At 44.5% G+C, this 23426-nt stretch overlaps 1 protein-coding gene across 1 annotated transcript; it reads left to right on the forward strand.

Moving 5' to 3' along the window:
• The first annotated feature begins 914 nt into the window (after positions 1-914).
• On the forward strand, positions 915-22286 carry LRIG2 (leucine rich repeats and immunoglobulin like domains 2). The gene is made up of 18 exons (XM_032203079.1): positions 915-987; positions 4145-4216; positions 4692-4766; positions 5251-5385; positions 5911-6054; positions 6178-6321; positions 7018-7161; positions 7402-7545; positions 10148-10228; positions 11031-11102; positions 11240-11308; positions 12727-12890; positions 13946-14266; positions 15174-15455; positions 16062-16511; positions 16994-17143; positions 18309-18590; positions 18898-22286. Exons 3-18 carry the CDS (start codon positions 4696-4698, stop codon positions 19125-19127), a joined length of 2883 nt encoding a protein of 960 aa, XP_032058970.1. The 5' UTR covers positions 915-987; positions 4145-4216; positions 4692-4695; the 3' UTR covers positions 19128-22286.
• The last annotated feature ends 1140 nt before the right edge of the window (positions 22287-23426 follow it).

A 23426-nucleotide genomic window follows, 5' to 3' on the forward strand; every position in this document is an offset into this window, starting at 1 on the left:
TGCCTTCCCCCCCCCGGCAGCCCCGGGCCCCGCCGGGCTCCTCCGCCGGGGCTCGTGTGCCATCCAGCGGCCGGGGGCAGGGAGAGCCGCGCCCGGCGGCCCCGGGGGATGGAGTTTGGGGCCCGACGGGACGCTGGGGGACCGGAGGGAGCCCGGCGGGGGTGGGTAGGGCTCCGGTGGCACCGGCTGGGTGCGGCACAGAGGGTGCGGGGAGCAGCCCGGCAGAGGGGCACGGCCCCGGTTAACGCGCACGCGGCGGGGCTGCCGCGGTGCTAAGCTCGGAAACGGAAATGGCGGGGGGGAGCCGTGGTCGGGGAGACTGAGGGGGCTGGTAACGGGGCTGGTAACGGGGCCGGTAACGGGGCTGGTAATGGGGCTGGTAATGGGGCTGGTAACGGGGCTCACCGGGAGCCGGCGGCACTGGGCGGTCGGGAGCGGCCCCGCCAGCACCGCCGGCACCGGGGCACACCGGGACCCGTGCACAGCGGCACCGAGCACCGCGGGCACCGGGACCGGGACCGGGCCACACCGGGCCCCGAGAGGCCCCGCCCCTAGCTCCGCCCCCGGACACGCCCCCTCCCGGTTCCCGCGGCCCCGCCCCGCTCGGCGGCGCCCCGTAACCACGCCCCATTCGTCTAGGCCACGCCCCCTCCGTTGACCACGCCCACTCACGCCGGTCCCACCCCCCCGGCGCGCTGCGCGGTGACGCAGTCGGTGGGTGGGCGGGCGCGGTGCGGGCCGGGCCGCGCCGTGCCGGGGGATGCGGGGCGCGGGGCCGGGCGCGGGGCCCCCCCGCGGGGCGCTGCCGCGGGCCCTGCCCCTGCTGCTGGCGGCGCTGTGCGCGCTGGGGGCCGCCGCCGCCGCCTCCGAGCCCTGCTCCGCGCCCTGCTCCTGCCGCCGCGGCCTGCTGGACTGCAGCCGCCACCGCCTGCCCGCCGGGCCCGGCCCGCGCAGGATCCCGCCGCTGCCCGCCGGCACCACCGCGCTGTGAGTCCGAGGGGCGGCGGGGCCGGGCCGGGCCGGGCTGGGCTGGGCTGGGCTGGGCTGGGCGGCACCGGTCGGGGCCCTGCGGTGGTGCGGTGAGGCCGGGCTGGGCCTAACGGGCCTGCGGCCGCCTCCCAGGGCAGCGGGCGGGGCCCCGGGCACGGCTCTGCCCGCGGCGGGGCTCGGTGTCCCCGTTCCCCCCCCTCCTCCCTGGGCCTGCTGCAGGCCGTAGGCCCTCCCGGCGGCGCCTCGGCCTGGGCCTCGCTTCCCACTGGGATCCCTGCGGGCCACCCCCCCCCCCCTCCCCGGGCCGTGCCGCCGCTGCTGCTGCTTCGGAGCCGAGGGGTTGGGGTTGGGGTTGGCAGCCCTGGGTTAGGGCCGCGGGTACCTGAGCACAGCCCCCAGGGCCCAGGCAGGGCGCCCCCGGCCGTTACTCAGCACTGCCCGAGCCGTTTGTCCCCTGGGGGGGGGTAAATCCCCGCTGCTCACGGGAGTTCCCGGCCCCTCCTGGAGCCAGCGAGGTTCCTAGGCCAGAGCCGTCCCCAGCACGGCGGGGGGACGGGGCTGCAGGCAGCATAAAGCGGGCCTGGCAGAGCAGAGTGCGTGCAGCTGGCTCCAGGGGTCCCTTTTGGCAGGACTTGAGGAGTCCGAGCTATGCCAAAAGCTGGGCGTGCATAAGGAAGTTTGTCACTGCACTGCCGTGTGCTGGTTTTATAGCTCTCTTCTTTCCCCATACGATAATCAATCAGAAACATCGAAGAGGAGACGTAGAGCTCAGCGCAGAAATGCAGTTAACTCATCTCTTAAAATATTTCACCTTTAGAAAGGTAGGAGGATATCTTAGCGCTTGTCAGGGCCTGGAAAGGTGAGCTGGGGGTTCATCAGGTGGCTGATGAGCAAAGCGATATCTGTTGTGTTTGGGAGCGAGCTTTCAAGCTTCGAGGGGCTCGCGTCTTTCTGCAGGCCAACAGAGGGTGTGCTGCAAACTGCTTGGCGCAGGCTGCGCTGGGAAGAAGTGGTGTTGGCGCTGTGCTAAGTTATGCAATCTGCCATATGCTGCAAACAATAATTAAGTGTATATTCTCTGTTGTGGCTTCCAGGATTTTGGCACACGAAGCATGTGGGGGGGGGGAATTTTTTCTTCCCTAAGACAGCTCTAGTAGTTCTGACTCTAAGTGAGCCGTAATGCATAAAAGCTGTTTAAAATTAATCAAAGCTTTTTTTTTTTTCCTCACATGAAAAAGTCCCTAATGGGCTTTTCCCCCTCAGTTCTCGTTTCACCTAACTTTATGGACTGAAAGTTCTTGTTTTCCATAACTCTTGAGCTGCTTGCAGCTGATTTACCACCAGTTCAGCTCAAAATGAATGTTTAGGTGATTTTAGATGCGATACCAGCTGAGTCTCTGAAACACAAGTTCTGCACGTTTGCTGTATGTCCTCTGTAAGGTGGGCCCTGCGGTAAAGGCCCGAGTGCTTGTAGAATAACAGGGCTGCTCTGGTGTTCTGCTGCTTCAGGACACGGGAATTTGGTTCTGTGTGAGAAAGCCAGAAACGTAGCCATGTGGATGTCTGATTTGTATGTTCATAGATCGATCATTCGATGTTTTTCAGTTAGTATTTAGCCATCCATCCTACTTTGAAAAGGAAAGCATCAGTAACTAGATATAAATAATGCCCGAGCTGCTTTAGGTATGAGCTCTGTGCAGAACTTCTTGAAAGGGGACCTGACAAAAACGGTGGTGTAGTCCCATCGTGGTTAGTACTTGGGGCATGCTTCTCCTGGGTGCTCCAAATCAAAATCCTCATCTCTGGGTTGTTGTTAAGGCCTCTGGCAGGGTTCCTGGTTGCTGGCAGACCCATTGACCAGGGCGTTAGGGGTGGTTGTGGAAGAAAAGAAAGCATTCACGTGGCCTGCTGACTTTCCGGCTTGTATTAGCTGAGATCTTTTGGGGTACAATTGGGCATCTCTCCGATCCTGTCCACGATGGGGTGTGTGTGTGCTGCAGGGCAGAACGGGCGCGTTTCTCTGGGGATGGCATCAGTCAGCGGCCTCACGGAGAAATAACTGGCATGCTGAAAAGCTGTCTTAGAAGAACAGGTTGCTGCATTACCATAATGGCCCAATTAAACCCCGTGGGAATTAAAATGTGGTTTCTTTTTGTCATTTGTAACTGAATTCTGGCTTTTATGTCACCGTTTCTTTATTACAAATGGCAAATCTTGAGCAAATACACACAACAGGACTTCAAAATCGTTACCTTTTTAAAGCTAAAGCCAGGGATTACCTTGAACGTCAGACTATTGCTGTGCTACTTAAGCCAGTGCTGAGTGCAGTGGAGAGATTTCTCACAATTTCCCAAGGTTTTAGTAACTCCCTGCCAGAACTGCCCCCAGCCCCTGGTGGGCTGCCCAGTGCGAGGCCATCCTGTGCCCTGCGCATGCTGCTGACCGACCCTGCATATCCTTGCTGTGCCCAGCGAGGGCTCAACCCATTCTGGGTCCCCCTCCTCAGCAGGGGCATTGCCAGCTCTGTCTTCACCCCATATCCTTCCTGGAGAGCCTCACGGCCGGCTCTTGGTGTAGCTGGAGCTGTCCCCGGGTCCAGAGCGCAGGATGTGCCCGTGGTGCTGGCGCCGAGCGTGCTCACCAGCAGAAAAACTGATGGTGGCAGGTTATGTTCTAGTGTTTTTAGTAGTGGTAGTTCTGTTCCTAAAGGGTGACCGCCTCCTGTGCCAGCCCTGGCTGATGGAGTTAAAACCAGCCGCGGTGCGAGCCCATGGGGAGGAATTAACCAGGAGGTGAGCAGCTGTTGCTGGAAATGGCTTGCTGCGACCCTGTGCGTGGGAGCAGAATTGGAAATGGTGTGTCCATGGTGTCATGCCCATGGGCAGGCACAGCTCGCTGCCCCCCGCGGGCTCCCCGAATTATTGGGCAGGGGTCAGGTGCATGCGTGCTGTGCTCCCTGCGGCGAGGGTACCGGCAGCGTGCCGTGCGCCTGCTCTCAGCGTTGGCCTCGTCCAGCAAGCAGAGATGCTGGGGCTGTCGGCACAAGTGTCTGCGACTCATCTCTGTGCTGGGCTAGTGCCAGAGAGGCGTCAAAAAGCCTAGTTTGTTTTGCAGAACGGAGTGCCATCTCGAATAACTCCTCTTTTTTCTCTAGGGATTTAAGCCATAATCATCTGCTGTCATCCAACTGGAGCATCGATTTATCCGTTCGCACGCTGCAAGAAGTGTAAGTTGCTTTTTATGATAAGCTGAAGGTTTCCTCCGTGATTCTAATGAGCGCATTTCATTGCATATCTAGAAGTCTGGTCTGACGTGCAGAAATATTTAATGCTGGTTAATTAAAAATGGATGCTTTGCTGGCAGCAAATTGTATGGAAAAATGGTGTTTTGTGTGCAGAATGCTTTTTCGTAAAAGTTTAGCAGGCCAATATGTTAAAAAAGAAACGAGCTGTTTGTTTTCGCTATGGCCGATCTGAAGTTAAAGAGAAGTAATAGTAACCGTTAAAAATGGTAAGAACTTGTGTGCTTCACTGTTACTTTTTTGAAGTTATTAGGATTTAAGCTCTTAACCAGTTTTGTTAACGACTATTATTAACATTAAATTGTTAAATGTCTTGTGATACGAGTTTTCTGCTGTATATGGAAGGGTTTTTCTCTGAGGTGTCAGTAAAGATTTTTTTTTTTTTTAACTTTTCTTTAAGGAAAATGAATTACAATGAGCTAAGTGAAATTCCTTATTTTGGAGAAACAACTTCAAACATAACTCTGCTCTCATTGTAAGTAGCAGCTTGTCTGCCTTTTTCTTGTTTTAACAAAAGTAAGAATTTTGCTATCGAGTTGTAGGAAAGCATTTGTTTTGTCTGAAATGCTACTCCTCTAAAGTGCTGTAGGGAATATGTAAGCACTCTTTAAAGAAATACAAATCAGTTAGACAATCAAGTCACCCTAAATTACCAACAAAATGCAGTCCACCAAGACGGGCAGCTTTGAAGGGGAGGGATTCAGTCTGGCACTGACAGTTCCCATGAGATACAGCCCTGTTACAGTCCCCAGAACTTGAATCTATTTCTATGTCAGGGCGGCAGATCGGTCTTGGATTTTCAGTGCTGCTTTAAGAATTAATGTTCTGCAGTGCGTGCTACATTTCCAATGTAAGGGACTCACTGGTGATGTTGGTAGACAGAATCCTGTAGCTGTAAAGCTACGCAGTGGGCAGGATGGGATGTGATGGTAACCAGCTCTGTTGCTTATGTTTTTCAGGGTACACAATACCATTCCAGAAATAAATGCTGAGCAGCTCCAAGTTTACCTTTCATTGGAAAATCTAGACCTGAGTTCTAATCTTATCTCAGAAATTAAAGCTGCTTCTTTTCCACGGATGCAACTAAAGTACCTGTAAGTATGAGCGGTCTGCCATGCCTGGGGCTTCTGTTTCTCAACGTTGTTGAATTCCTCATCTACTCTAAGTTACTGTTTTAGTGCAGGCCGCCTTGTGTGGCTTTGAACTGCTAGGAGCACTCAATGTAGCTACAAATGTGCTTGAAATTAAATACTTTTCATAGCAATCCATATTGCTTTTTCCTCTGGTAGTATGGGAAACAATAACTGCTGTTACCAAAGTGCTGGCACTTCAGCCCGCAGGGACGTGGAATGATTTCAGCTCATCTTGTGTAGATTCCTGTTGACATTGTCTTAACCATGGCTAACTGAAGCATGGCATGCAGTCAAAATCAGCTCCTACCATGGATTATTTTGGGGAAAAAAATGATACAGCTTTCTGGTATGCCAGAACTCAGATTTCTGATGTGACATCACAATGAACTTGAGTTCTAATGATAAGTGGTTGCTCCAACATGCTTGTGCAGTTTTGTTCATAAAATATTGCACATTCTAAAAGGCCTTTCTCCTCTTCTTTTGTAGGAATCTGAGTAACAACAGAATAACTACGCTAGAAGCAGGCTGTCTTGATAATTTATCGAGCTCTCTAATAGTGGTAAAGCTGAACAGAAACAGGATTAGTGTGATTCCACCAAAGATCTTCAAATTGCCTCATGTGCAGTTCCTGTAAGTAGCGGTCTTGAAAGGTTAAAAAGATGGTGTTTACACTATCTCAGTACGTGTTCTTGACGGTCACAAAATGTTGCTTATTAAATACATCTGAACGTTTTTCTAACATCTTTATATAAGGGAACTGAAGAGGAACAGGATTAAAATAGTGGAAAGCCTTACATTCCAAGGACTGGAGTCCCTAAAATCTTTAAAAATGCAACGCAATGGGATTAGCAGACTCATGGATGGAGCATTCTTTGGCCTGAATAACATAGAAGAATTGTGAGTATACCCAGTCCTGGAATTTCTCTGTGTAGGGTTCAGTCCTGTATTGCTACCCTCACACTGACACTGCACTGAAATAGTGATGAGTGTCACAAGATGAGAGTTTATAGATCTGCATTTTCGCATTACGTTGATATCATATCTGGTTCCTTTAGAGGTGTAAAGATACTTCTTTCCACTTAGTGATCAAGAATGCTTTGTCACTGTCGATAGCTTTTTTTTGTGTACTTGTGAATATTTGTCAATTTTCTGATTTTAGCATGCTTAGTTGAATCGCTTCTCCACTTTAGTACCAGTAGGATAGCAAATACAGGAGTAGTCAAAACTCAGCACTTCTTGCTTTACAAGAAAGCATTTGTGTTCTCTGTAACATGGGGTGGTTCTTTGTTAGGTAATGTTTTGACATAGCACAAGGGTATGCAATGCAACATTAGCAAAAGGCTTTTTTTTTTTTTTTTTTTTTTTTTAAAAAAAAGTCATCTTTTAGGACAGACTGCAATTTCACTTCTGCTGCTGGATTTTTTGTGTACGTTTGTTCACTCTTGGTTTCCATGGAACGAGTATAATCATGAATTTCAAGTTCCGTAAGGCTTAATGTTAGTAAATCATTTCAACATCCACTAGGTAAAACTTTGTAAATGTGTTTTCATTTATTACCTGTTTTGCAAATGCTTTTCCATCTCTTTTCCTTAGAGAACTGGAACATAATAACTTAACAGAAATAAACAAGGGCTGGCTGTATGGTCTGCGGACATTGCAACAACTCCAAGTTAGCCAGAATGCCATTAGCAGGATCAGTCCAGATGCGTGGGAGTTCTGCCAAAGACTTTCAGAGCTGTAAGTTCTGGGCTGCTTTTCAGTGGGGATCTTGTAATGTTGCAAGTAATGTATTGGATAGTACACAGCAAGGGTGAGTTACTGAAGGAAGTACTCAATTTCTTTGTTAGGCCCATGGTGATGTTGTGTGTTTTACTTTTTTTTGTGTTCTACTAGAAATTTATCAAGATTCCATAGTTAATCAAGTTCAATAGTATCTTCCTAATTAATCCCCCCACTTGTCTTGCTCAATATTTTCAGAGACTTGTCGTACAACCAGCTAACTCGCCTCAAGGAATCTGCCTTCGTGGGACTTGGTTTATTGGAGAAACTAAACCTGGGTGACAATCGCATTAGTCACATTGCTGATGGTGTGTTCAGAGGTCTGACGAATCTTCAGATCTTGTAAGTGCAGAAAACCTCTAGCTAGAATCTCAGTTTAATTCAGCAACACTTTTGGAAGTAATGATGATGAATGTGGTACTCGGTATGCTGAGATAACAGAATCCTGGCTTAGTGTGCTGATGAGAAGCGGTGTGATGACCTTAAGCACTCGGCTGCGTATCGTACCAGTTCTGAGCAGCTGTGGATAGGCAGCTTGTAGGACTGCCAGTCTGGACCTCTCTCTATTCCAGGTGGTTTTCTTAAGGCTGGATAACTATGAAACCACATGGTGAATCCTGCACAGTCACAGAAGGTGCTGTTTCGCCCACCCTGCGTGTGAGCTGAAGTCAGGCAGGGTGTAGGAGAGGAGTAGGATTACTTGCCATCTGAGGCACAGCTCTGCTTTTGTCAGGACTGCTGTTACCAGCTGTAGCTGTTCAATATTTTTTTTTTATAAAACTCGGTCCTGGCTTTTAATAATAATAAAAACACTTCCCAAGTGGATCTGAAAACTTGTAATCATCTTAAAAAATGGTAGCTGAGAAAGGAGTGTAAGTTTATAGCCCCTGTGTCAGTTCATTAAATAAATGCTTAAATAAGCAAACTTATTAGACCTATGTAAGCGGTCATATTCTGTTAGCCTTAACGCAACCTTTTAATGGAATAATTAAAACTAATTTCTTAGACCTAGAGTAGAATGAAAAAGAACAAGAGCAGATTAATTAGTAGGTTTTCCTGGGCTCCTGAGGGGCTATAAACAGCTGAAAAGCTGGCCATTTGCTTCAGGGCTGGAATGTGCGGGACAGGGCTGTGATGACAAACAAAGCTCCAAGCATTCGTGCCCAGCCAAGCATAAGGAGCCAGCTCCTCAGCGCACACAATGAGGGGCTTTTCTTTTGGGTTGCTCACTCGTTTTGCTAAGTGGTTGGAGTAGTGGAGTGTAAAAATACTACAAACTAGATACTGTGGTGCTGTCGGCTTACCTCCATTGTTGCTTGTATACTATTTGTTTCAGTGCTAAGGCTGACATAAATATTTCTCTGTAGGTTCAGCTCCTGTCACTATTCTGCAAGGTAGCCTTAATAACCTAGAACAAACTGTAAAAACTGTATATAAACCACAAGGTAATAAGAGCAAAGTAAGATGGAAGGTGTATCAAAGAATAACACTGAGGATCTGAAGTTCTAAATTCTAAAACATTCATTGCTTTTTAATATTTTAGCTTGCCGTTGATACCACTCATGCATTCACAATCTAAAACTCTGAAGCAGACCTGGAGAGAATTATAGAAACTACTTTTAAATCACAAGAACAAGCAACTAGGAAACAAATTAGGCATGTTACTCATCTGGTCATTTTTCTCAGTAGATGATTCCAATGTCCAGTACATTAAACTGAAATACTTCTCAAAGAGGAAAAATCTTAACGTGAGCAAGCTTCAGGGCTGTATTCCAATCCTTGCAATACCTGAATTGTGGAATTACAAGCACTCTTTTCTTTTTGTCCTAATCTTTAAAGTACATGTATTGTGGAAGTGTCTCCTCCAAGGTATCAAAAACAAGCCTTCTGTCTTTCAAAGTAAGACAAATAAGACAACGTGTTACCACTGACAACATCCCGGAGTTTGGTCCCAGTCTCTCCCAGAATAGTAATCTACACCTTTTACAATCTCACGCAAGGACAAGTAGATGCTGCATTTTTCTACCACCAGCAGAAGGAAAGAAGCATTTCCATGAGATGACACGTACACGTGTATAGGTAGTTAGCTTTCTGTGTCATAACTTCTTCAGAAACTTCATTGAGCTGATCCGTATAATGTCTGATAAAGCGCAGCAAAGACTACTTCCCATCAGTGTACCTCTAAACACACAACGATCTGCAATTCTGTGTGTGGTTGTATTAGGACAGATGAAAACTGGCTTTATCAGAAACTCTTTGCTCAATCCATACCATTCCAGCTAAAAATACTATTGGATTTATTTCACCTTCTCTCTAACAAGCATGTAATTCTCTACAAACAGTGCTGCTATATTGCTTTTTCTGCTCAGGCCGCTGTTCTGTGTGAGGGGCAGAAGAGCTGTGCAGAGGTCAAACAGAAATCCCATTAGCTGCTAACAAGATCTGTGAGCAGAATATCAACTTCATGCTGAAAATCTACTACATTGTGCTTGGCAGCCTTGCGCTATAACCTGTGTGTAATCTCTTAATATGCTAATGCCATTATAAGCCTGTTACTCGGGAAGATTAATGCTGGTGGTGTACTGGTTAATTCACTTACATGAACCGACTTCAGGAGCCTCTCCCAGCTTCTGGTAAACAGCCCATCACATGGCAACTGCGAGTCAGACTGGGTCTGTCCTTCAATACCACATCAAGAATTTGTACTTCAGGATTTGTTTGTGGTTCTGTCTGAGGCACTGATCTCCAACAATCCTGTTTTCCCTTGCATCTCTGAAATGCAATAGTCACCCTCTGACAAACGTGGTTCTATATGAGTTGTGATGCCTGCCCCAGAACACCATTACCAGGCACAAGTAACAGTCAGATCTCTTCCATAGCTAAGCACAAGCAGTGGTCACAGTGATGTTGCAAGGTTTGTAATCAGGCTCTTCTGCTCCTGCAGGGACTTGAGGAACAATGAGATCTCATGGGCCATAGAAGATGCAAATGAAGCATTTGCAGGACTCAGCAGGCTGGATAAACTGTACGTATTACAAAACGTTGCAATGACAGTACTTCTCAGGCAAGCAGAACAGAGCGAAAATGCAAAATAATAATTGTGAAATCGATGATATGAGGCAGAAAGACTTTCTAATTGGCAGCTGTAGTCAGTGTATTTCCCCTTTCGTGCTGTGACCTTCAGAGGTTTGGGTTCCATGGATCTGGATCATTTTATGGGACCATATTGAAGAAATTAAGCAAGAATATTTGACTGCATTTATTATTAGAATGGGACGGTCTTGTTGTATGGTGACTGTTACTTTTGTTTGCTTTAGTTTGGTAAAAGTTACAGTTTCTTGAGGGGAGGGGGTTGTCCAAATATGAGACAATACTGATTTAGCACCTTTTCAGTACTTTGGCTATGCACTTTGCATCTGGTGCTGTGTGCTTTGCAGGGAGCTATGCAATCCTGTGCAACTACAGACAATGCTTATAACAAATAGTAGGAGTGTGCAGTCTCAGGAACTAATGTGGTTGTGGCATATTGGTATTAGGATATTATTGTTCTGCTCCCAAGTTCTGTTTATCGTTTTTTCATTCTGCTGGCTTGAATGATCTTCAGAGCCCATCTCAGACCCAGATCTCAAAGTTAAGGATAGAAAAGAAACACTGTAAGAAAATTAGATGAGCCTTCAAGCTCAGAAAATGGTATTCAGTCATTCATCTCTTCTAGAAAGAAGAAAACCTTAGTTAAACATCCTAGAGAAACTTCTTTTATGTCTTACTTACGAGTTCATACTGACATTCAAGCTGATTTTTGGGCTTGGGGGGTGCTTGTCTTTCAGAATCTTGCAAGGAAACCAGATTAAATCAATTATGAAGAAAGCATTCTCCGGTCTTGAAAGACTTGAACATCTGTAAGTACTCTGCTTTGTGTAGAACTCCTAGTTGTTTATCAACTTCAGCCTTGTATTCTCCCTCAAATTTTCAAGAATTTAACTGAAGGTAGACTATGAAGTTACACTTACATTATTGTTCTTTGCTTAACTTGCAGAGATTTAAGCAACAACGCAGTGATGTCCATCCAAGAAAATGCATTTGCACAGGCTCAATTGAAGGAGCTGTAAGTTTGACAGTTCTTTACAGATTCTGTATAATTCTTACCGTGTTAAGAATCCTTCAGCTGTTGCAGGATTAGCTGAAATTGACCGAAGTGCATCCCATTTTCATCCTGAAATATGTAAAACAAAACTAATTATCAACTAAAAGGTATTGGCAGTATACTTGGCTTGGTTTAAGGTTTGATAAAAATCTAAACATCCATTTCCTTAGTTGCAGTTTAGTAGAAAAATGATTTTTTTCTTGCAGTAGTGAACCATAAGTTCCTGTATCTTAGAATTTTGCTGCATACTTGGAACACACTAGTATTTAGACAACATAAATGATTCATCAAGAGTCTTCCAGGGGGTTTAACAAACCCTATGTTTTCATTGTTCCCTTTTTTTGCCTAGGGAAGGGCCTTAAAAATCAAAACTCGACAACATTCTTTTAGTTGCTCATCTGATGCTTAAGCTGTTAGAGACTTGTGATCTTCAGACATGTAAAGTATTATTTGAAGTGACCTTCACACCCAAGACTAATCCTAGTGTAACACAGTCATCTCTATGAGATAAAGTCTCTGAATATCATATAATCTGTTTTAAAACTGTTATCCAGTTAGATAATCTTGGCCATATGGACGGTTAGTCTGCAAGGTCTGACAGTTTGAGGAGGAAGGCGATGAGACACATTCTAGGTGTTAAAGACAAGACTTCGATTGCATTTTCTTATGTATCTTAAAAGTGAGAAATCACTGCTATGTATGGGCAAACAGCAGGTTGGAATTCTGGCTTGTGTGCCTCTATTCTCACTGCAGATCTATCAGATTCATCTGAGTGGAAGATAATTTTCTGTTACAATACTGTTCTTTCTCTCCAATCAATTATGTTCACATATAATATTTAAGAAACTTTGAAAGCACGCAGTGAGGAAAAAGTTGACCAGTCATTGTTTCCTGTTCTCCCTCCTCAATTTTCTTGTGGAGCAGAGAAGAAAACAATCTGCAGCAGATGCTTCTGTGAAACAAATCACTTTAATTCTTAAATATTTATTAGCTGGCATGAAAACAAATATTGAGACTTACACTCACTTCATAATGCATCTAGTTTGAGATACAGAGTTGCTCTGCAGTATTATGTTTTTTTATTTGCTTTAAAGAGAGACCATACATACATACTTACAAGCTGCAGATCCAAGGCTAATTTCCTTACAATTAAAAAGAAATGTAAGGTTTTAATACTGATAGTAGAAGGATTCTTTTTTCCTGGATTGTTTAGCATATATAACATGGTATAGTAAACACCCATGGGCATAAAAGAATACTGTGAATCTTGTAATTTCTGGAAATATATACATTAAAGTTGTTTTGCGTGGTGAAATCACGTGTAGGACTGCGAAATACTTAAACTGTCATCGCACTTTCATTTTGCTTTGTTTCTGCAGGCTTTTGAACACCAGCAGCTTGCTTTGTGATTGCCAGTTGAAATGGCTGCCGCAGTGGCTCACTGACAGTCACTTACAGCAGGCTGTAAACGTTAGCTGTGCTCATCCTGAATGGTTAGCAGGACAAAGCCTTCTCAGTGTGGACCCTGATGACTTTGTCTGTGGTTTGTATTCTAAATTAATTTTGATATCAAAACATAACACAAATCTGTACAGGTACCTTTCTGAAACCTGGTTGTAACGCAGCTGGAGGTGCTTGGTCTTTAATTCTGTAAGACTGCGTTGGTTTTCATTTAGATTACTGTTAAGAACTGATCATGTTTCTATTCTTCCTGACTATAAATGTCTTTCTCTTTATACGGGCTATTTAGCACTTTCTTATTTGTTCTTGTCCCTACCAGCAAGGCGAGGATATTTAATACTCTGGTATATTTTCTGGTGCTCCGTATCTCTAACATTCACCTGTCTCTGTGCCACCACGGTTTCAAATATATCTATTTCTGTAACAAAACTGTGAAGATGGAAAACTGAGAGACTCTTCGCACAGAATCACGTGTGAAGTCTGTGGCAGGCCTGGAAATAGTCTGGTGTTCTGTTTTCCAGATGAACGGTTTAACAACAGTTACTTGTGTTTGCATAATTCTTTCATTCTTTTGGTGGCAAAGGCTACAATACCATCATGTAGGCACAATCATCAACTTCCCTATACGAACGTTACCACCATTGTGCCTGACACTGAACATTGTGTACCTGTGAGAATGCCTTTGATGAAATAATAGGTATTGAAATAACTTCAGTGTGATAAGACGGTGCGAACTGCTAGCTTGCTATTCTTTATTTGTATAACTTAAAGACTCTTCAAGATATATAAACTCTCTGAAAGTAAGTCTTCAGTCTTTTATAAAATAACCTAGTTCTTCAGCCAAGCGTGGTCTTTGTAATCTGAATAGAGCAAGTTCTAGACAGTTGTAGAAATTGCAGGGTGCTGTTCAAGATCATGCTTCTGTATTGACCTCAGTGCTTTTCCTGTACTTCTGCCTGTGGTTCTAATCCTTTTTCTAGCTTGAAAATATGGAAATAACATAGATGTCCTGCTTGGGGTGCACATATTGTTCCTACAGGTTTCATTCTGCTTACTTTGTCTTTTCAGTGAGTTTTCCCGCAATATTGATTGCATGTTGGAGAGCAAAGTAACTAATATTGGTGCCTTTCTTTTCAGATAACTTCCCTAAACCACAGATAAGAGTACATCCTGAGACCACGATCGCTCTGCGAGGCATGAATGTGACTCTGACTTGCACTGCTGTGAGCAGCAGTGATTCACCCATGTCCACAGCCTGGCGTAAGGACAGCGAAGTCTTGTATGATGCAGAGGTTGAGAATTTTGCCAGGTATCAGCAGCAAAGTGGTGAGGTGGTTGAGTACACCACTGTCCTGCATCTTTTCAATGTGAACTTCACTGACGAAGGAAGGTATCAGTGCATTGTTACCAATCACTTTGGCTCCAACTATTCCAACAAAGCCAAGCTGACCGTTAATGGTAAGCAATAACAGTAACAAAGAAGAAGTATGTTTAACCTGAAGTGTAACGAATCTGTTTTTCATGTTTTCATTTTGATTTATAAAACCCATTAGATTTCCTTAATTCTCAGCTAGAGCAGGCTCAAAATAGCCTTGCAATAATGTCTCACTTGTAATTCAATGCATCAAACATCTCTTTATAAAGCAGATAAGTGAAACTGGCTGTGAAAGGCCTTCTGTTCACTTTTGAAAAGGGGCAGATATCTCCCATGCTTTCACTAGAACTGAATTGTTCATCTAGCTGAATGAAGGTAGAACTCTCTTAAACTAAAAGCTCCCTCTGCTGTCTCTTCATAACTAAGCACTTTCTCTGAGTGTTTGTAAAGCTAGGGAAGATTCAACTAAAAGTAAGTTGTGGGACTGGAAATAAACTGGAAAATCAAATTATGAAGTCCCTTGTTTTCGGCTGTAACAGAGAATCCCTATTTCCCTTCAGAGAAGGGAGTTGAGAAGGCACTGTTTGTATCAGTCAGTAGACCACTGATCCCCATTGTGTTGGAGAGCAGAGGTGCATGTGTTGCTTTTGCTTGTATAAAACAGATGGAAGTTTGCTTTCCCTATTACCAGGGAAGAGAAAGTGTGACAAAGGGCTCATGAAGAAGGCTAAAGCTTTCCCCTGTGTTTTCCCCATGAGAAATGCTATTGTTCAGATCATCTTAAACGAGCAGTGTAGGTGTTACATTTAAATTTTAAGGATAGGCTCTTAGAAGTGACCACTTCTAACATTTGTGCAGCTGTTAATAATCTGCCTTAACCAGGGAAAGCTACAGGTGTTCCAGATTTGTGTGTTTTCAGATATCCTGTGCTTTTGCTGCTTTTTTCCTGTTTCTGAAAATACTAAAGCCTTAGAATTCCCTTTGATCCAGAGCTGCCTTCCTTCCTGAAAACCCCCATGGATCTTACTATCCGTACTGGGGCTATGGCTCGGCTGGAGTGTGCTGCAGAGGGCCACCCTACTCCTCAGATCTCCTGGCAGAAAGATGGTGGCACAGACTTCCCTGCTGCACGAGAGAGGAGAATGCACGTCATGCCCGAGGATGATGTGTTCTTTATTGCAAATGTAAAAATAGAAGACATGGGTATCTATAGCTGCATGGCACAAAACACTGCAGGCGGTTTGTCAGCAAATGCCACGCTGACTGTGTTAGGTAAGTGATGTGCTTATCTCTGCTGGCATGGATCATTTCACTTCTGCCTTTGGAACAGCGTCTCTGAACTGCTTTGGAGGGCTTTGAGGGCATTTGAATGCTGCACTCAGGACTTCTGAACAGCAAAGCTTTTTAGAAGCTAAGCTTCAGTGCTGACCAGTGAAGTTAGTGTGATCTTTGCAGGAGAGAATTGAGGGAGATACCTCAGCCCAGCAATGTAAATGAGAATTTTCGTTGTACTGGAACAAATCTAGTCACAGGCAGCATGAAACGTGCTGAGTAATAATGGAAGGACAGTTCCTTCTATAGTGCAGTCTTCTTTGGAGACACTTAACATTATGGTCATAGGCAAATTTAGAACTGGAATACATAAAGCAGAATGAGGCTAGTGTAATCTTCAGGATGTTTGCTGTACTTGCATTTGTTGCAGTGATCCATAGAATAACTGACGTCATGGGATTTCCTGAATCCTTTATTTTGTTGCTTATGTTTATGTTCAGGCTGTAAAGTCAGATTTAAAACCTCATGGAATACACCGTGGTGACACGGGGGTGCTTGCATAGTGAAGTTATCTTACTTTTTTTTTCCCCTCCTCTATTGCTACAGAAACTCCTTCCTTCATTAGGCCTCTAGAAGACAGAACAGTAACCCGAGGTGAAACTGCTGTCCTGCAGTGCATCGCTGGTGGCAGTCCTGCCCCTCGCCTCAACTGGACTAAAGATGATGGGCCTCTGACAGTCACAGAACGGCATTTTTTTGCTGCAGCCAATCAACTCCTTATCATCGTGGATGCTGGGTTAGAGGATGCTGGAAAGTACACGTGCATTATGTCCAACACGCTGGGCACCGAGCGTGGTCATATTTACCTAAATGTCCTGGCTTCCCCAAATTGCGATTCGTCCCAGAGTGGCATTGTCCATGAGGAGGATGGCTGGGCAACAGTAGGCATTGTGATTATCGTTGTGGTTTGCTGTGTTGTGGGAACGTCCCTGGTATGGGTTATTGTGATCTACCACATGAGAAGGAAGAATGAGGATTATAGCATCACTAACACAGGTAAAGTGCCAAAGCAGCGTGCTTCAGACATGTTTTTAATCCAAAACACTGAAGAGTGGTGATATTTCTGGTTTCGTTACAGCTGGATAAGATCAAAGCGTTAAAGATTTCCTTCTAAAATCTATTCAGGGATTTGCTCAAATTCCTTCATCCGTTAGGGGAAGAGGCGAGCTTAGGCTTTTATTTTTAAGTATCAGCAGTCTGTTTTATTCCTGACACACTAGATTTGTTCTGCGTTGAGGGAAAACACTAATTTGAAAATCAATATTTGAGTTAACTTAAATGTTTTCAAGACCTGGAATAATGTGTGTAAATAGCTATTCTGTCCCTGTTAGTTTTGAGCTAGATATATGGATTTTTAATCACTGAGGTAGAGAGAACCATATGTGAGCTGAAGTTCTGCATTATATTGCTGATGATGTGCATAATAGTGCTGATGCTACTTAGCTCTGAATGTCATCACTGTTAATTCTGCCTTGCAGAGGAGATGAACCTACCTGCAGACATTCCCAGTTATTTATCCTCCCAAGGAACTCTGTCGGAGCCTCAGGAAGGCTACAGTACCTCAGAGGCAGGAAGCCATCAGCAGCTTATGCCTCCAGCCGGTAGCTACGTGCACAAAGGCACAGATGGTAAGCGAAGTCCTCACATCTATCAGTTGCACTCAGCAAGATGCCTCCAGTCCTCATAGCTGGCAGCAGTGTTGCACAATGTAGGATAGTAGAGAAGGATGCCCTAGTAGAGTAGAAAGCTCCTCACTTTTCCTGGAGAAGAATTCAGGTTGATCATAAAGTTTCCATTGACTCTTTTGAGTTTGAGGCAGCTTTTGTTTTTCTTCCAGTGTTTGTTTATTTTCTGTGATCAAAGCTTCTGCTTTCCATGCAGATAGTTTAAGCTTCGGTTCAGCAATGTCTGGGCTCACTTCTGCTCTGCTCTCAGGGCCTTTGCGTGTAGATGTCATGACTGCCATCCTTCAACTCCCAGAGTTAGTACATTTTCCTCCAGAGGCTCTCTGCTTCAGGGTTTGTGATCTGTCCAGCAAGACAGGGATGCCATTAGGGAATTCCTAGGTTAAATGTCAAGGTAGGTTTTTATAATGCTATGTTCCTTTGGCATCTTAAAAATAATAAGAAATAGAGGTGTTTTAGAGATGTTTTACCATATAAATGCTGAGGAGCCATTCAGTCTTTACACAGCCTGGCTTCCAAAAGTGATCCTTCAGTACAAGTTTTTCCACCTGCGTCCCGTGATCTATTCCCTTCATCTGCAGCCCAGTCAGTCTCTAGAGCCTGTACCAGGAAAGGAGCTGAGAAGCAACTTGTCTCAGTCACCACTTTATCACCCAGTCTGAGACCAGAGCATAGCAGAGCACAGGTGTAGCCCAGGGTGCCTTGGTGAAACCTTGCAACACACAGACCTGTGCGGATAGCTTTGATTCCAGTGCTGTTTCAGCCTGGTGCCTAAGCTGGTTGGACCTGCTGGAGCCCTTCTGCCCTTGAAACAGGAAAGCAAACATGAGATTATTCTTTCACTCCTGTGGTTTTTTGTAATCAGCTTCTGAAAGGCTGTGCTATTGGGAATTGGGATGGTGACAAACAGAGCATTTCTCACGTGACTTCCTCGGTAAACAGTGGAGCTGAATACTCTGTTATTGTGTTACCTTTATACAGAGGCCTTTCAAACTGTGCTGCTATAATGCCATCCTAATCATGAAACCATCCTAATACATGGAAGTCGATGGAATTTAAACATCCTTATTGCTTTAAGAGTATTCTGTTTTTCCTTGCTGTTTACCAGGTGGTACAGCGCCGTTGGTGATCTGCTCAGACTGCTACGACAACGCAAACATCTACTCCAGGACACGCGAGTACTGTCCCTATGCCTACATCTCAGAAGAGGACCCCCTGGAGCAAACTCTCCCTAATCTCATGGTGCAGATGCCTAAGGAAACGTATGCAGCACGCACCCAGCATGAACCCAGTACTCTTGATAATCTTTTAGCAGACAGAGACATGTCTGTCTTCCTTACCAACCATGACAGAATAAGTGAGAAGAAAATCTCTTCCCAGCATATTAATGGTGAGCATATCCTTTTCCTTTCTGATGTTTTGTATTCCCTGACACTGCTAGCCCTTGTTGTGCTGCCTTTCAGTGTTGGTTCACAGCTAATTTTACAAACACCATAGTTTGTGGAGTAATCACTCTGTTTGTTAACCACTTGTTCTCAGAGCTAGCTCTGTTTGCATCCAATACCCAAGAGTTGAAGGGGGTGATGTTACTAAGGATGGTACTTCTTAATTCCTCTCTTAAAGCTTGTGAAATGTGATCCCTTGCATGTACTTCTCATGAACCCACTCCTGTTCATTTGCTAATTTTTCTTCCTCAGAACCCTTTCAGCTTCCTTTATGGGGAGTAAACAAAGATCTAGCGCTCTCTCATTCACACTTCCTGCATCAGCCGTCAGCCCGTGAGACCCCACGACCTCTTCGAAGCGAGGGCATTATTGACAGTGACCGGGAGCAAGCTGCTTCACCCCGACCTTGCCACAGGTTACGTGAACATAACTTTGATTTTAATAGGACACGGAACATTCATGACTATAGTGAAACCACGTAAGAGACTCAAATGAAGTCTTGGAAGCAAATCCATACCGACCGACTTTTTGTATTTACTACCTCAGGACTAACCCCTAGGCCAAAGATGCTTTTGTACATGTGCCTACAATTACAGGCTGAGTAAACCAAGACAGACTCCCTTGAAGGAGGTGGCACATGCCCTTTTTGCTTGGATTCACCTGTACTGGAATGTGGGACGTACGCATGGCAATTAGTGATATCCACAAGAACAGTGTTAAAACATGGATCTTCTGGTGTTGGAGACAGCCTTTGTGTTGGTGCATGCTTTGAAAAGCTCTCAAGAATGCGTAGCTATTTCACAGTACATTGTCTGCTCGAAAACAAATGTTCAGGGCCTCCTCATGGAATTCCCCAGTAATTGTAAGCATAAAACTCTTGGCCAGCTTTTTGTTCCTCAGACTATTGGCAAGCGTTTCTTACCAGTCTAACTTTGGGGCTTGTTTTCTCCTATGAATAATGGACTCTAGTTGTAAATAAATTTGCATTTATAAATATTTTGTATACACTAAGCATATAAATGTGTTGGCTGTAATGTAAATATATTTTTTATTATGCCAAAGTATGTATTATACTGTTAGTCTTGACAGCTGCATATCAAGCCATATTTTTCTTTTTGTGGTATTGAAAGCTTGTTTCTGAGGGGGATAACAAATTCTTCGTTTTGGAAAGAAGTGAATTTGCTATAGATATGTGGTGCAACGGTGATACTGATGCATTTCATTGTCACATACAACTCTGTAGGCATTAAGCTTGCCTGACCTGACTGCAAGCTGATCAATTTCATTAGATTAGCAGAATTCCAAGTTTGGCACACTTCCATGTGGTGAGTGAGTCTCTCAATTTCTATATTAGGTTGCCTGTCTTTTCTAGGAGAGCATAAAGCCCAATGGACCCTGCATTAACGGCGTTAGCCTACACTACAGGCAGTACTATACAACTTCTCAGAAGCTTTGTAAATAGCAAACAAAAAAAATAGTACACAACATGTTTCTTTTCATCTCTTAAAATAGCTTTAAGGTGGGAGCTTTGAGTGGTTTATTTCAGAAGTTTATCTAAGCTTTTATCTTTAAAAAGCTTCTGTGTTGTGTATGTTGCAGAGAGGTATATGTGTATTTTTCATAGCTGCCAGTTAAATGAACTTTTAAAAAGAATAATGTGATGAAGAACATTAGATAAATTGGAGAAGCATTGGGTAAATTATCTGTGAACTATACTGTGGATTTTCTGTTTCTTCTGCATAGCCAAGAGGCACGTGTCCTTTAAAACACTTGCGCCCTTTTCTTTTGTAAAAGATCAGGCAAAATTCTGGCCATGTTGAGCTCTGTAATAGTTCCCTAGACCACAGGGTGGCAAAAAGGTGTAAGTATTTCACAGGTGAGCAGTGAAATAACGTGGGGGAGAACCACTCTACTGAAAGTCTAGTACTGGATGAGAGAAGCAGAGGAAGCAAAGAAACTTCACTTGTTAGTGGCGTATGCCTGACAAAGTTAGGAGGAAGAACATTCTGAAGACTTCCTGAAAAGTTCTTCTAAGAAAATATTAACATATTCTACACAAAGGTATGACCCAGCAGCAGTGGGTTTTCAGCAAGTGTCTTGCATTTGGAGGTGGAGCGCTTCTGTGCTACGCTGTGTAGCCTTGCTTGAAGAGCAAGGGGCTTTCTTCCTGGTCATCGCTGTATCTTTTGGAGCCATAGGATATGCACTAGAGTGAAAACAGCTGCAAGGTATATTTTTATAAAGACAAAAGCCTTTTTGGACAAGCCTAAGAGAAGTATGTAGGGCTTCCTGTTGATCCATTCCTAAATAGAAGGGGGTGTGACTGCGTTATCAGATGCAGTCTTGCAGAATCACAGCTGAACCTTCTGAGGCTGTGGTTTAGCTGAGTGAAAGAGTGAGGAAGCGCTGGGAATAGTGATTATTTTCCCACAGCTCTTTGGGCATGAATAGTAGTCAGATCTATGCAAATGAGCAATTATTATTAATGGCTCTTACCATGTTTTGAAAACAGCTAGAGTGACTTTGGTAGCCAGCAGCTTTAGTAGGAAGAAGATGTAATTTTCCTTGACCTTTGGATAAAGTGGAGAAACAGGTGTGTTAAATTCTTTTTGACCTCTGACATCTGAAATATTTTAAAGGCTTACACGTAACATACATGCTAAAAGAAGAATTTGATGTTTGTTCCTTTCTGGTTTTATTTGCTCCAGGCTTTTCCTTCCCAGGTAGCATTTAAGACCGAGTGGTTATTTTCAATCCAAACTTGTTTCTGTTGCAGGAACTTTCAGTTTAAATTCAGATGAGAAAGGTCAGGTCGTGAAACTACAGCAGCAGCAAAGACGCATCTTTTTGGGCTGCTTGCTGCTTTACTCAGATATTCAGAGGCTGATGTGACAGTTGCTTCTTAGTACGTGCAGTGCCATGGTTTCCCACGAGCAAGAAAGTAGCACCTCCACTTGTCTCCCATCACCATTTGGCAAATGCTTCTTACCTTTTATTTTCTTTCATCCTTCTCTTCTGTGGGGTTAAGCTAATGCAGATCTCTCAGCTGTCTCATTATAACTGTTGATTTGCATGGGGGGCATCCAAAACATCCAAAACCTTAGGTGTACTTAAGGCACAACTACCCAATATGATCATACTCGTGTTAGGTCGTTAAGATGTGCTTAGCCCAGAACAAGGCTTTAAAATTATGCTGTCTGCACCAGAACAAACTGAAGTCCTAGCTCTTGAAAGAGTTTAGGAGCTGAAGCTGCACTGACGTCTGTGAAAGTACACGGACCAGTTGCATGCAGCTATTTACAGGTGAACATGCTGTGGTGCTTAACATTGTGGAAAAACTTACTTGGCAGACTTGCAGGAAAAAAAAATCAGGTGTCTTTTCTTTACCCTTTCCTCCAGGAGGCACAAAGAGCAGAGTGGCCGTTCAGTTTGCAGTAAATGGTGTCCTCAATCAATGCCAAAGTACTAACGGTACAGGAGCTGGGGTTCAGCATGAGCAAAGATGCTCTTGTTCCCTGTTGCTACTTCCTAGTGTCTATTTATATTTTTTTCACATAAGAATGTATATTTTGTATAGCATGTGTAATATATGTTTGTCTATTGTAATATACCTTCATTCAATAAAATGCTGTATACATGGAGCTGTCACTGTAACTTCTGTTAGTTTGCAGATTAAGTAATGTGTGTTTATTCAATTATAATTTCATTTTTATAGGGAAGAAAACGCAGTAAGCCTCATAAAGCAGTTTCAGGTAGGATTCCAGTCTTCTTCACATGAATATTACACCAATCCTTTCCTTTCATTATGGGAAGGGCACCGGGTATTTACCCTGGCTCACAAATAAGCTTCCACACATGGTAACAAAGTGGTAGCTGGCATTAGGAACGGGGTCCTGCAGCTCTTTCTCAGCGGCTGTGCCAGGGCATGGGGCTGTTGGCTGATTCTGCCCGCGATGGGCACTGCTGCAGGCCTGGCATGGAGCAAGCGGGAAGGAAACAACTGAAGGTGAGTGGCAGTCAGGAAGGAAAATGTTGCATTTCAATAGGTTCGCCAGTAATTCTGCAGCAAGGTGAGATCTGAATTTGTTACTAGGTTGTCAGTTTTCATGAAAACTCATTGCTTGCAGTCCTGGTTCAGGTGCCTTGTATATGCTACCTGAGGCACCTGCTGCTTGTGAGAGATGAGAACGGTGCCAGCTTTTCTTGTCAGCTGCCTCCCACCTAGACACAGATTATTTTCAAAATTAGAGCCTTCATTAAAAGTAGATTTTGTTACCAAATAGTTCTTATTTCAGTTTTCCACTAGGAAGCACAAAGACTTCTGGAAATGCGGTACAACAGCAGGGCTGTTGCCTCCGAGCGAGAAGACTCAGCGATCTCTGTGCTCATAGCACTGCCGTCCTGCTATTCGGATCCTTTCAAGTGCCAAAAGTGATTTTCTTTCTGGCAACAGACCAAGAGCATAAATGAGGTAGTGACAGCATGTCCCCAGATACCTGCTGCAGGAGGAGAGGCGACTACTTCCCACCCTACCAGCTACCATCCTTCCTAAAAACCTGCGTAAGTTTTTTTTTTTTTATTTATTATTATTGTTCCTTTGAATAACCTATCCTATTTCTACCACTGGTATTTTTCTAGTCCATGTCTGATAAGCACGTTCGCTGTTCCTGCACTCCATTCTGCCTGTTCACAGCTGTCAGCACTGCAGTTTTTCCCAGGTTTAACTGAGCCGTGGCTGCCTGCTCCTCTCTTCTTGCTGACCCCCAAGGTTTGTGCCACGA

The sequence above is a fragment of the Aythya fuligula genome, chromosome 25 (genome assembly GCF_009819795.1).
Source record: "Aythya fuligula isolate bAytFul2 chromosome 25, bAytFul2.pri, whole genome shotgun sequence".
Classification (NCBI taxonomy): Eukaryota; Metazoa; Chordata; class Aves; order Anseriformes; family Anatidae; genus Aythya; species Aythya fuligula.

Bases quoted from the DNA above. Each gene is read 5' to 3' on its own strand.
- LRIG2 (XM_032203079.1), top strand. From the start codon at position 4,696: ATGAATTACAATGAGCTAAGTGAAATTCCTTATTTTGGAGAAACAACT. The intron at 4,767-5,250 runs GTAAGTAGCAGC...TATGTTTTTCAG, and splicing joins AACATAACTCTGCTCTCATT to GGTACACAATACCATTCCAG. The intron at 12,891-13,945 runs GTTTGTATTCTA...CTTTCTTTTCAG, and splicing joins CCCTGATGACTTTGTCTGTG to ATAACTTCCCTAAACCACAG.